Source organism: Lissotriton vulgaris, chromosome 9 (genome assembly GCF_964263255.1).
Source record: "Lissotriton vulgaris chromosome 9, aLisVul1.2, whole genome shotgun sequence".
NCBI lineage: Eukaryota > Metazoa > Chordata > Amphibia > Caudata > Salamandridae > Lissotriton > Lissotriton vulgaris.
Genome location: NC_141697.1, coordinates 478,566,506 through 478,580,873, shown reverse-complemented (window position 1 = coordinate 478,580,873; position 14,368 = coordinate 478,566,506). Strand labels below are relative to the sequence as shown.

At 44.2% G+C, this 14,368-nt stretch overlaps 1 protein-coding gene across 1 annotated transcript in view; it reads left to right on the top strand.

Moving 5' to 3' along the window:
- Window positions 1-14,368, top strand: part of SYNE2 (spectrin repeat containing nuclear envelope protein 2) — a 1,750,628-nt gene that overhangs the window by 311,549 nt on the left and 1,424,711 nt on the right. Inside the window, exons 25-26 of the mRNA XM_086937933.1 lie at window positions 5,937-6,018; window positions 11,253-11,353. Of these exons, the coding sequence (XP_086794059.1) occupies window positions 5,937-6,018; window positions 11,253-11,353 (183 nt within the window). The remainder of the gene's footprint in view (window positions 1-5,936; window positions 6,019-11,252; window positions 11,354-14,368) is intronic.

Here is a 14,368-nt window from a genome sequence, read left to right as displayed (position 1 = left end):
TTCTGGTGATGGATTGCTTTTTGGTCCAGGTACTCTTGAAATTCCTGACCTTGGAATGGGGGCCCATTGTTTGTCCAAACCTCTTCTGGTAAGCTCAAGAGTGCAAATGTCTTGTTTAGGACTTTTTGGACATGTGTGAATGCCGTTGATGGCACTATTTCTACTATGGGGAACTTTGAGAAGGAGTCAACCATCACCAACATGGTGCGCCCATCTGGAAGCTTCCAAAGTCAAGACTGACCTTGGTCCAAGGGGTGTCACTGGGTTCTTTGGTGATCACCGGCGCCAGCGCCGGATCTCCCCCTCCACCATGGAATCCATTGCCGGAAATCAGACTTTGTTCCTCGGGCCTTTGTCTTGGCCATCCCTTGGTGTCCAACATGCGCCAACAGGAGTATCCGACTCTGCAGCCTTTCCAGAATCATGATCACATGTCCTCGCAGGATGACTCCCTGCTCTCCTACGCTGAGTTCATGGTGCACTTGCCAGATTTGTTGTTGAGCGTGGCTAACTTCTGCATTGAGATTTCTCGCTCCATCCATGAAATGCACCCAGCCATTACCCACCAGCGCCGTCTTTACTCAGGACAGTGTTTCATCTTCAGTGGTGGCACAGCCAATTTCTTCAAGTGTCATGGGCGTGGGGCATGATCCTTGCGAGACCTTCTTCATGAAGGCCACAGACTGGGATGCATCCATTGATGATTCCTGAGGCGGCATGGATTCTGCGTGGCGTGACAGGTAGTCTGCCGGGTTGTGGGCCCCAGGACGAAAAATGATCTTGAAGTTGTAGGACTGCAGCTGCACCGCCCATCGCTCTATCCTCGGGGGTGCTAGCCTGGACAACCTTGCAAAGAGCGGGAGTAGGGGCTTGTGCTCAGTTACAACTTGGAATTCCTGGTGCACAGATACAGGTGAAAATGTTGACAAGCCCATTTTATCGCCAGAGCCTCCCTCTCATACCTTTTTTCCATGTCTGTGAGGGCCTTACTGGCGTATGCTCCTGGCCTCCAGGTTTCTGGGCTGTTTTCTTGAAGAAGGACTGCTCCAAGGCCAACTAGGCTGGTGTCAACGATCAGTCCAGTGCGCCCCCCCAGGTGGAAGTAAGCCATTAATGTCTTGTCCAGCAGGGCTGCCTTGTTGTTGTGGAACACAGCATTGGCAGCCATGGTCCACTCCCATTTCTGGTCATTGCGTGTGAGAGCACAGAGTGGTTCAGACAAGGCAGCGAGATTTGGAATGAATCTTCCACAGTATGTGGCCATGCCAAGAAACCTTCTCACTTCGGTGGTGTTTTTCGGGGTGCTGGCTGCTCAGATGGCTGCGGCTTTCTTGGGGTCCACTTGTAGTCCTTCTCTGGTGAAAGTGTACCTGAAAAAATCGACAGATTCCTGGTAGAACAAACACTTTGCCTTGGGAAGGGTCAGCCCGCTGTCTTCCAGTCTCTTCAGGGTGGGCCGGAGGTGAGTGTGGCATTCTTCTAGGATGGCCGAGAACACCAGGATGTCATCACTGAGGTTAATCACGCCCTGCACCCCCGACAGTGCTTCCCTGATGGCGTCTGGAAGACTTCGGCTGCCGACGACACCCCAAAGCTGAGTCTCTTGTACCTCTGGAGACCAACATGCTTTGAGAATGTAGTGATGTTTCTAGCCTCGGGTTAAAGTTCCAGCTGGTGGTATCCCGCGTTTAGATGTAGTTTAGAGAACCACTTGGCTCTGTTCAGGTCTGCCACTATGTCGTCCATGGTGGGCGTAATGTGGCGCTCACATTTGACTGCCTTTTTAGGTAACCACATATCTACACAGAGCCGGATGGCCCGGGCTGCTTGGGTTTGGGAGCGACGACCAGCGGGGACACCCACGGGGTGGGCCCGGTGACCTTCTCAATCACATCACGGCCCTCAAGCTTTCTCAGCTCCTCCTCCACCTGCGGGAGGAGTTGGAACGGCACTCTCCTATGCTTCAGGGGGACCGGTTTCACCGTAGGGTCGATGTGGAGCTGGAACCTCTTCCCCTTGAGTTTTCCCAGTCCAGTGAACAGTGCAGGAAACTCCTTCAGAATTGCTTCGGCATGGGAGTCATGGATATGGTGGGCGAAGAAGACTAGTCCCAGGTCTTTGGCTGTATGGCAGCTGAGGAGCGTGCCTTTCCTTCCTTCCGTGATGTGGAACCTGGTTTCCGTGGCGTGCTTTCCGCTGACAACTTTGGCGTGAATGACTCCTCGGAGGGTAAGTGGTTCTGTCCCTCTGTCCGTGTAGATCCGAGCCTTTGAGGGTGTGAGCGGGGGCTGTGGCGACAGAGGGTCATACAGCTCTGAGTCTATCACATTGACAGAGGCACCTGTGTCGATGAGAGCCTGGACAGTCATCCCTTCCATCGAGATGGAGCATATGGGTGGTGGCCTTCGGCGATTGCCGGTCCTGCTGACATACGACACAACAAACACTTCGTAGTCGTCATCGTCCTCGAGTGCCAGGCAGCGTTCCTGCTGTTGGGTCTCACTTGTCAATGGCGAGTCGCTGATGGAGACCTGGCAAAGGTGTTGTGATATGCCCCGCGGCCTCGACGTGTCCTGCCTAGACCGACTGCTGAGACACACCTTGCCAAAGTGATTAATCTCACCAAAACAGGAGCATGTCTTCACTTTTGCCCCGCACTCGGCCGTCGCTGGGTGCTCCTCACCACAGGAGCCACATTGCCCTTAGGGTTGCATTCTCATTGCTTGGCGAGTCGTGTTGGGGCGCCGTTAGATTGCTTCGAACATCTCTTCCTTGATGGACACTGGCCTATACGTATGCGGTGCAGTGACAGGTGTGTGTAGGGCAGCCTCCATTTCTTCAGCATGAACATATGACAGTTCGTGTGACCGAGCCAAGACAAGGATCTCATCCAGCAAGATTCCAGGTTGACGAAGGATCAGCTTCCACAGGAGTTTGGAACGGCATCCTAGGATTATTTGGTCCTGTATCTCTTCCCTCTGATCCGGGAAGGTGCACGTCCTGGCCTGCCAGCGCAGCCGTGCATAAAACATGTTGAGTGGCTCCGTGTCTGACTGCTACGCACGTCTGAACTTGACCTTTCCGAATTCGTGGTTAAGTTGAGGGTCTAAATGCCTGCTGAGAGTGGCGACCGCACCTCATAGTCGTCATTTTCACCCATGTTGGGGAGCGACTCGAAAAGGTTTTAGTTCTCCGATCCTCCGTAGTAGATGAGTAGCGATCTCTTCACCGTGCCTTCGTTCTCCCTGGTGCCCTTGAAATAATGATTAAGGCGACCAACCCACGCTTTCCATCGTGGGGCCGCTGTGGCGGAATCTGCCGTCTCACTGAACGGTGGCAGTAGGGCAATGGCCGTGTGACTGTGCCTTGGGGGTGGTGTGTTACTGGATTGTTTCCTCCAGCTTGCTGAACCGCAGTGCCGTCTGGAGCCGGGTAGCTCATGGTGTCTTTTTGCAGGTGTGGTGGCGCAGTCCTGGAGCAAAGAGCCTGTGGGGAGCGTGCGCGCTGGTACATGGCCACGTACAGTTAGCTGTCGCTGACCTGTAGACCCTGTTAATGCAGGCGAGGTGACTATATCTCCTTGTGGAGCTCTGGGCGAGGTGGCTTGGTCTTCTTGTGGGGCAATGGCTGCTGACGCCCCATTGATGTGCTGATGGTGAGAGTCCAGGTGATGAAAGTGGGGGGCGGGACCTCTGATGTGCCTGGGTGTCTTCCTCTGTGAGTGCAACTTTTCCCCTTCTCTCCCTTTTTCCTCAACTCGGGCAGCGCACAGGGCAGCTGTGAGTGCAGAGGGCCTGGGGTCAGACGTGTTCTCAGGCCTGTGCAGAGGCCCCAGGGCTTCAGACTGAGTCAGTGCTGGCTGGCGAAGTCGGGGCAGAGGCCTTGAGGGAGGCTTCCTGGGCAGACTGTTGCTGATGCGAGGAGGGTGGGGAGGGCCACAGTGCCGCGAGGCGTCTCAACTGGGGGGAAAACCCTTTTCAGGCCTTTGCACTCACCGGTGGTGATGTCAGCCGTTACGCACACCGCCGGCTGAACACGCTCCTGCTGCACTGGGGAGACGTGCGGGCAGGTGCGGGGAACAGTGGCAGAGACTGCAGGGCGGCTTGCGTCCTCATCAGTGGGAGCTGCGGCAGGGCATGGACGTGAGCCCAGACCTCCCACAGCGATGCACAGAAGAGCAGGGCAGATTCGCTGCTGGCAGAAGCGTAGTGTCACGGGTGGGCTCCGGTGGCGCTCTGCCAATCGGTGACCGTGAGGCGGGCATGCGTGGAGCACGACTGGCCTCGTCCCCAATGTAGCATGGTGGGGCCACGTGGGTGAAGGCCACAGCAGCGCTTCAATAAGGTAAGACACACACTCTGTTACTATGTTGGCTGGAAGACCACGAGCGGTCTCCGGCTGTTTATTTATTCCCTTGGGTCGAGCCCGCCCGAGGGGTGTATGGATGCATGTGGTTGCACTTTATGAATGTAAAAAAAGAAATTGTGAAATAGGTAGTGTTCGAGGGGACCTCTGTCAACTCTCAAACAAACTTTTCCGAAAAAGTTAAAAAAAAATGTATAAGCAGCCCTGTTTCCTTTGAGTGCTGCATTTGGAGGAAAAAAGTAATTATTTAAAGGCGCTCACAGACAGTAGTGTTGGCTATAGCAGGCCATCTTTCCCTGTGATGTCACCAGTCAGAGTAAGTCACAAATTTTGAACTAGCTTGTGAGTATTAACAAACTAAATCAGATTGCAACCCACTCCAATTCGGAATTTTTTACAAAATCATATTCCATTAGCAAAACGTCAGTGCACAATTTGCGACGCCTTTTTGAGAATTGCAAAAAACACAGTTGATGGACAGAATGTAGAACAATGTCATACATTCACCCCAGTACAAGGAACTGGGCTGAAATCCATCGTTTTTTTGCACTCCACACCACCCTGGGTTAGACTCTGGCTATATGCAAATCAGCTCTGACCCTGTGCCTCATGGGAACAGTCCAGTCTGAACTACCAAGCCATGTCTTTCCCAGACCGGAATCAGGCATCCAAGGACCGGTTTCTGACTATCAGCCTTCATCAGCCTGGATAGCTTGACTCCAGTGGTGTGGAGAGCCTGGGACTCACGTCTGAGTATACCCAGCACACTCGGGGTGAAAATTGCAAAAAACACAGTGGATGGACAGAATGCAGAACAATGTCTTATATTCACCCCAGTACAAAGATTTGGGCCTAAATCCATCATTTTTTTGCACTCCACACCACCCTAGGTCAGACAATGGCTATATGCAAATCAGCCTTGACCCTGTGCCTCATGGGAACAGTCCAGCCCGAACTACCAAGCCATGTCTTTCCTAGACCGGAATAAAGCATCCAAGGACCGTTTCTGGCTATCAGCCTTCTTCAGCCTAGATAGCTTGACTCCAGTGATGAGGAGAGCCTGGGACTCACGTCTGAGTATACCCAGCCCGCTCGGGGTGAAAATTGCAAAAAACACAGTTGATGGACAGAATGCAGAACAATGTCTTACATTCACCCCAGTACAAATATCTGGGCCTAAATCCATCATTTTTTTGCACTCCACACCACCCCAGGTCAGACAATGGCTATATGCAAATCAGCCTTGACCCTGTGCGTCATGGGAACAGTCCAGCCCGAACTACCAAGCCATGTCTTTCCTAGACCGGAATCAAGCATCCAGGGACCGGTTTTTGGCTATCAGCCTTCTTCAGCCTGGATAGCTTGACTCCAGTGATGTGGGGAGCCTGGGACTCACGTCTGAGTATACCCAGCCCACTCGGGGTGAAAATTGCAAAAATTGCAAATGCCTGGTAACCTACATTAGCTATTCCTTAGGATCTTGCTTTAATCATTTCCTTAGTGTTCAAGTTCAAGGGTCTTTTTAGCAGCCTCTGAATCTGTGGTACATTAATATCTCATTTACTCTATAGGGTGCCAAGTGATATTTCTCAAAATGAAGACAAGAAAGAAGCTCCCACCCACTACACCAATGGATCCTTTTCAGCTAATGAGGTACATTTATTATAAAGGCAAAGTCACTTGCCACAATGTGAAATTTTATGTCTCAAACACAAATACATTTATTGACAAATGCATAACTAGTGGCTTTTTAAAAATGAGTTCTTGTTGTACCTAATTAATTATTGGCATGGACAAATGGTGATTTAAAATCGAAACAGTGGCATTGTTTTGTACCGAGAAGGTGGAAATTGGATACCAGGGCAAGAAAGGGACACCAGATTATCACCCCTACTAGCATCAAAACTTGTGCACACCCCTTGATATATTTATTCTTGTGCTTAATTTATAAAAACAAAAAAATTTCAGGGGCCAGAAGATTTTCTTAGGAGTTCACTGCAGGCACGGCTGAATGTTGCTGCTGTCCAATACCAGAGCTGCCTACTCTTGATAACACCTTATTACTCTTTCTTCTCCACCCTACACTTCCCATCTCTTTATCTCACTCATGCAGGTTTCTTTATACCCCTCCATACTCCCAGGATCACAATTTTCCTATCTTTCTCTTTCTCCTCCTTTCGCAGCATTTCTCTCCCTTGCTTTGGGTCAACATGCAAAATGAGTGCTAGGGCTGACTGCCTGCGCAAATTAAGCGCTGCTTCCGTCAGAAGAGCCTTTTTTTGCTGTGTTGTCTATGTGCTTGTCTTAATTTTGAAACAATTAGACAACAGAGCCATTCTTGTCTGGTGTGCTTCATCCAAAAGCCCTATAAACAATTTTGCAGAGTAAGAATGCACATACCTCCAAGTTCAGGCAAGGCCCCTCGAATGTTCCTCATATACAAGCTCAATAACATCCTCCCCACCCTAAACATTATGATTTTAGGGCATTTGCTGATAGTAAAGTGGTCACTTCGCCAGTTGCACCTATACATTCTACAGAATGCATTATTTGCCACACTGTTGGCCTGTGGTGATAAAAGGCCCCATTTTAGAAGATTGTTTGCTGTTGTTTCAGCATTAAAGTTGACTGTTATTATGGGAAATGTAGACAAATATTTTGTAGTGATAGTAGATCATGGCAATTGACTGATAATCCCAGCATCACAAATGGTAACTTGAGAAGAGCCAGACTTCCACTCAAACTTTGTAGTCTTTTTCAAAGAGTTAGTTACTTGGTATTTTAAAAATAATTGTTCTGAGCCCGGATAATCTTAAGAGTTTCATAGAAAATCTACTGATTCCTTGGTCTCTCATGCTAACAGTATTCCCTATAATCTAGGGTTAGTAGACATTAAGCATCAGATTACACTAATCTGAGGGATGCTGATGTCTTTCGTCAGGCACACCTTCATCAGGTGCATATAGATCAGAACTTGACTACATGCCATAATTCAGGAAAAAAAGTGTTCTCCCCAATGCAGACCCAAACTGCACCTGCACTTGGGAGAACACAGCAGCGAGAGATTGATGGGATAATGTCTTTCACTGATAGCGAACCCAATCTGAATTTAGAGAGTGAGTCAAAGATCCCACTGGAGGTGGTGGCTTAGTGGACTAATGTATCCACTGCAGGTTTCTGTGTTTGACCCCTCATGGTCACAGGTTCAAATCCCGGCGGGTCCACTCAGCCTTTCATCCTTCTGAGGTCGATAAAATTAGTACCATTGAGTTGGATAACAATAAATATCTGTTATTCAGTGCCTTGAGACCCACAGGTGATACGTGCGCTTTACAAATACACATTTTTTTTATGGGTACATGATTTGGATGTGACAGCAACTGCTTGAATGGGAGAGGGCCGATGAGCTTCTTTCAGAGGGTGCGGTGTTCTCAGGGATGAATTTACTGCTTGTTTTCACTTGCATCAATGTTGTAATACTGTGCAGACACATGGTCAAATTGGTTCACTCATTTGCATGGGACTGTACTCCCATGCTATGAGGAGACCCGCAATGGGATTAGACCAAAGGCAGTCTCATTTACATGGAGTTAGGCCCCCATCAAAATAAGGGAATGCCTCACTGGAAATGTGCAGGTGAAAGAGTCTGAGGCCTTTCTGTAATACCAAATGTCCCTGGGCCTTATAAATTGGGTGGATATGCCTGTAAAACTCCCCCGGGTCCCCTTTAAGTAATATGGCCCAGATATTTTTCATACCCCTGAGTGCAGTAGCCAGTTAATAAATAACCAGGCCTCTTTAGTGCCTTTTGGACTTTTTGGTTAACATTTACGATAGACTGAGACTGAGAATTTCAAATGTTTAGCTCAGTTGCAACCACCTCAACCATTTCACTGACACAATATTGGAACCATAAATATTATGATACCAAAATATCATGTCAAAAATAGCAATCAAAGAATATCGTTTTTTTATTCAGATAATGGTAATGTACAAACATATTTTAAAAAAGTATCGTTGTATGCTAATATTGAAAAATATATACAAAAATAATGTTTTTTTACTATATGTGTAGGATAAATAAGTAAAACCTAAATATATTAGTATCTAACATCAATATAATGTACATTAGATATGTTTAAATAATATTAAAAAATATGTATACATATTAAATAATTTATATAAGCACACACATATATACAAGTGCTTATTTCTATATACATATATATATAGTGTAAAACTATAAAAAAATATTAATTTTAACTTGTATTATAATTCTATATTTGTTTTAAATGTAACAATATAATAAATACATATATATGTATATATATATAGATATATACATACATTTATTCGTGAACAAGCCTGCTGGTACAGGCGAAACGCGTTGCAGATCGACATTAAAAGCTAATAAGATCACCACAACGGCGTCGTCTTTCCTCGTTGTGTATGAGACTGATGTTGTATATATATATATATATATATATATATATATATATATTTCGATACGCATAACAAAATTAAATGTATAACAAATAAACTGCAATTTTTAAAAAATGTTTCCATTTTATTTATACAAAAAAATAACAATATATCAAAATAAATTTGACTAACACTAGCTTAAAAATTACATTAATGTATATATAAAAAATAAAAATTTAAATACAGAAACACATAATAATATATATTTAAACATTGTTTTAAAAAAACCGATATAAATTAGAAATATACTATTCTCGCTCCAGTTTATACAACAATAGAGAAAGCGTTTATCTCAGGAGGGGTAAAATGTATTAGTCCCACGCCAGTCCACGCAACAGTAGAGAAAGCGTTGCCTTAGGAGGGGGTACATTTACTTGGTGTGGCCCAGAAAAATGGCCTCAGAACAAGCCACAGCCTTAAAGTGCACTTCCTGCACATCCACACACCGTGTGTCAGGCACCTGGTTCCTGGATGTGATTAAGGGCACTATATGTGACCCCAGGGCCACTTTACAGTGGCCCTGTTTTGGGCCCCCAAAGTCTGTTTCCGACAGCACTTTCATGGAGGTCGGACCACAATGACAAGGCTGTGGGGAAGGGACATCGTAATCCTGACAGCACAGCCTGCGCAGATACCACTGCCATTCAAATTTTACAATTACGACCGCCACCTGAGGAGATCTTAGATCCTGTTGGAGACTGCGGTCTGTCCCTTGATAGCTGACAGTTGGACAGCATGCATCATACTGCAGCGTTCAGACCAACGGTCTGTCAGCAGTCCCACTGCTATATTAATGACCCCCTATATGCTCAAGATCATAACAGCCAACAATTAAAATGAAATTGAAATTAAAAAGCATAAGACAATTAATGTATATTACAAAATAAATATTAAATTTTTTAATAAATGAATACATCATTTTAATAATATCACAATTTGCATCATTATAAGTTAAATAATGAACACTTTTTTTATATATATTAAAATATATTATTTCTTAATTGACATCCCATCCTGTACACCTAAAATACCAACAACCCACACCTAAAATATATCTGAAAAATTAAAATAATGTACATAATTATTTATCAATTAAACAATAATCATGAACTAAAAATGAGTTAATTATTTTAATTAACTTCCCACACTTTACCCGTACAAACACAACAACCCGCTCCTAAAACATAACTTAAAAATAAATTAAATACACAATTTGCATAACTAATTATCAATAAAATAATTAATAATAATTCAAAAGTAATTCTTAATTAATTATACTTAATTTACTTCCCATCCTGTATCCCCTACAAACCCCACAACCCACACCTAAAACAGAACTTAAAAAATAAATTACGCAATTTGCATAATTAGTTATCAATTAAATAATTATTAAAACCATATTATTAGTTATGATGCATTTACTTCCACCCTGTAACCCTATAAACTCCCCACAACCTGTTATGACACTAAAAATTATAATACAAATTTCATTTAAAAGCAACTACAAATTTACAAACTATATTAAGAACATTAACAATAACTATAAAAATAATTGATAAAATATAAAATGAAAACATATACTAAAATACATACAAAAAATGAAAATGAAAATGAAAAAACAATATTACTTAATGATATTTTTTAAACAATATTAACAACATAGATATTTTTAACATCGATATTAACAACTTAGATATTTTTGGAAACAATATTAATGACAGAGATTTTTGACATCGATATTACTTACTTTAGAAAATCGATATTATTGTCAAAGATATTCTTGCATCACAATAATTGTGGATCACAATTCTAAAAATTCAATATGCCTGCATCTCTATATTTTTCTCAATATTTTGATCAAATACCCCTCAACCATCACAAGGATCACAGTTAGTGATAGGCATCATTATATACTGCATGTGATGTACCTTTGCCTACAGCTTGCTGAGATTTGCTAACGATCTTTTACAATACGACCAACGTTTGGCCAGTGCTACATTAATGCCACTTCAAATAGTTTCCTTATTGCACCACTAGAAATGGCCTCAGACAGACACTAGATTACAACAGAAGAGTTTAAATTAGGCCTTGCCTCTAGGGAAAGCTTCCCATTTCTTCTGAGCGCAGTATGCACTAATAGGCAGTGTGCAGATTGGGAACTAAAAAAGAAAATTCTTACAAAAGCTGCTTCAATTCAAGGATACTGTGATGGTGTTGCTGCAGCAGGGCTCCCAGGAAAAAGTTAGCATTTTATAACTAGGCTTTTTATTTCAATCAAAAGAAAATAGCAAGTATCCTTTCAATTGGTTAAGCATTTTTTGTTCGATTTCTGAAGGAAGTGAAATATTAAATTCCAGCTAACTGTTAAATGCCATAAAATAAGTTTTGTATTTGCATTTGTGTAGGCACCTGAGACAGTCCACCGGATTTCGCAACAGATTGGAGCAAGTTTTTCAAATGAATATGAGGAAGAGGGTGAAGTACCTCTAGAAACACTTGTGCAAAGGTAATTAAAACAATAATGTAAGATGTGTGAGGAGACAAATTTTAAATTCAATTGACAATTTGCTATGCAGAAAAGCTTATCGAATTACTAATGAGACAATGACTTGACAATTGGAATTATGCTTGATGACAATAGATTGTCATATAAAGTAAAGTATGCATTTCAGTGGTGCTCCAAGTATGAGTAAAAATGATGTTCCAACATCACAATATGACATTGACGTAACATATCAACTGCAGGTCCACAGTACCAGTTACATCAGCATATACCAATGTTTCCCTTGCTTGGGGTAGCCTCAGCAGCATTAAAACGTACAGTGCCTCACTAAGGGGGCCATTAGGATGGTGGGCAGACTTTGCCCGCCCGCCATCCTCACGGTACTTGGGACCGCCCGCTATAAGGGCGGGGGTCCCGTGGGGGGTATTAGGATGCGCCCGCCACAGTTGTGGGCGCATCCTGCATTTTTAACATTGTGGCGGGCGGTGCTCTCAGCACCGCCCGCCACAATGCTAAAAATGCATGTAAGCATTTGCATACACAAAGTGTCAGGCACCGCGCTGTGCCTGCCGCTTTGTGTATGCAAATGCTGGGGGGTACCACAGGTACCCCCCATGTGCACCCCCACCTCGCCTTCACTCCGGGGGCCCGCACAGGGCCCCCGAAGTGAAGACCGCCTGCCTTTCCATGGCGGCATCGCCGCCACAGAAAGGCATCTGTTGCAGCCCATACTAATATGGCTGGCGGTGTCTGATAGACACTGCCACCATATTAAACTTATTCCACCCCGGTCGCAAGGCGACCGGGGCGGAAAAGTGGCGGACGGTCTTTCTGTTCACCGCGGACCACCCAGCCATGCTAATATGGCGGGGGGGGGTCATTCTGGTTAGGATGGCGGGCGGATTGCCCCCGCCAGGCCACCGCCAACCTGGAGGGGGCAATCCGCCCACCATCCTAATGGGCCCCTAATTTTCTAACTGCCACCGCCCATTTATTTTGTAGCAAAGAACTAGTCTGTTGCATACATTATTTCTGCCTCATCAGCAGTTCCCAAATAACTGTAGGTCTGGACACGCTCAGGTGCTTAACCTCGCCCCCAGAACATTGCCATCCTGTTGTGTACTTCCTGCAATCTGTGAGAGTGTCCTTTACATATCCAAGAAGCGTGACAAACAGTGATGGTTCCAGTCGGTGTTCAGTCATTTCACCAATTACAACAAATATTTGTGCGCAATAGTCCCTAATATATTGGCAATCTCAGGCCAAATATAGAAACTTGGAGTAGCAGAACACCAACAAGCCGAGCTATTAGCCAAGAACACTTTACCATGTTGGCTGGTTATAATAAGCTCTGTGAATGAATTTGTAATGGATAAGTCTGTCTTTCATTTGAGGAAACTTACCTAGTTTATTGGCAACAAAATATATATTGGGCATGTGATAGATCATGTTCTAGCTTATAATATCACTTCCCCATAGCTGGATTAGGGTCGGTTTTCATATCCTTTAATACAGTGTTGTACATGGTGGTTATCAATATTATTTAGAATTGGTTTGATATAATCATTGACAGCAGACTACAATCTGAGATCTCCGTTGGTGAGGACGAAAGGTCTCATAAATGGGTTGGCACAGTCTGTGAAACAGAAGCGCATCCAATGGAGTGCATGGTTCCCTAGCCATTTGTAGTGTAATTTAATTTTGGATGTATGAACATATCTCCCATGGTATTCAGCTCTAAGAAGTAGAGTTGCCTCATGCCAAGGGTGCATTAGTTACCTCTACGTGTGGGTTATTCTCAGCCACAACTGTGGTGAGCATGGTATACTCATTTTGCATATTTTAGCAAGTCTCGACCATGCTCATATAGTGAAATCTAATGTATGTGCATCTTCTCCTGATATAGCCGAAATTAGGACGGTCTAAAAGACTGCAGCACACATAGAGGATCAATCGAGGCGAAATATCGATATTTCTCCTCATTACTCCACTCCTGGAAAGGCATAAGATTTTCGCGCATTCCATCTGGGAATGCGTCAAATCCGTGGGAGTTGGGTGGGAATACCCGCCACAACTTCCATTGAATACCTATCCAGGGTAGAGTATTGCAATGCAGTGATTTGCACTGGGTACTGCATTGCATTCTACTCCATATTTATGAGGCCTCTCAGAGTCACACAAAGTGACTTTGCGTACCTTCATAAATCTGACTTAGAGGATTACGTCATGCATGTACCACATTTCATGGTGCAAACACGACACAAGCTTCCCATAAATATGCCCCTTAGTTTCTAACCCGGTTCTATTACTTGACATTCCAAAAAACACAGCCGCATATTTATATACAAATATATTTCTACAATTGTACCCTCTGCTCTCAGAGGTTTTAGCTTCTCTCTTGCTAATTTATGCAAATATGTATCATAGTCAATAAAATAGTTCTTTACGCATTGATTAATGATTGCCAATCCTTGTTTTTACTGTCAAAATTCTGATTAGTCCTTAATACCAATTGACTTTCTTTTAGATTACATTTTCGAATACGTTTCAGCAGGATATAAAATGTACTATCTTTCTTAGAAAATATTCCGACATGGTGTAGATTACTCATGCTCAATTTGCTTAATCTCCTCCAAAAATTGAAAGTAAATCAGTCATACCCCAGTTTGCACCCTCCTAAGCAAATTGGAGGCTGAACCCGGCTAAAACAAGAATTACTGTAGGAAATGATTTCCTCAGAACACACGCACTTAGGGAACACTACTGTCCATCAGGTTACCCAGTTGAAATGTGCTGCTCCAATCGCAAATGCACACAAAGGCGATTTGCAGGGGCTCATGCTGACTTCTCCTCCACTAGACCACTGACCTTTGTTTTGGTTTTAACAAAGCCACTATCTTGGATGCACAACTGTCCTCTTGTTTTGAAAAAGCAAACAAATTTACTTTGTGGTGATAGGCTTGTTGTTGGTTCTTAACTATCTTTCCAACCTCAGGGTCTGTTTTATCTGTTTTCCCA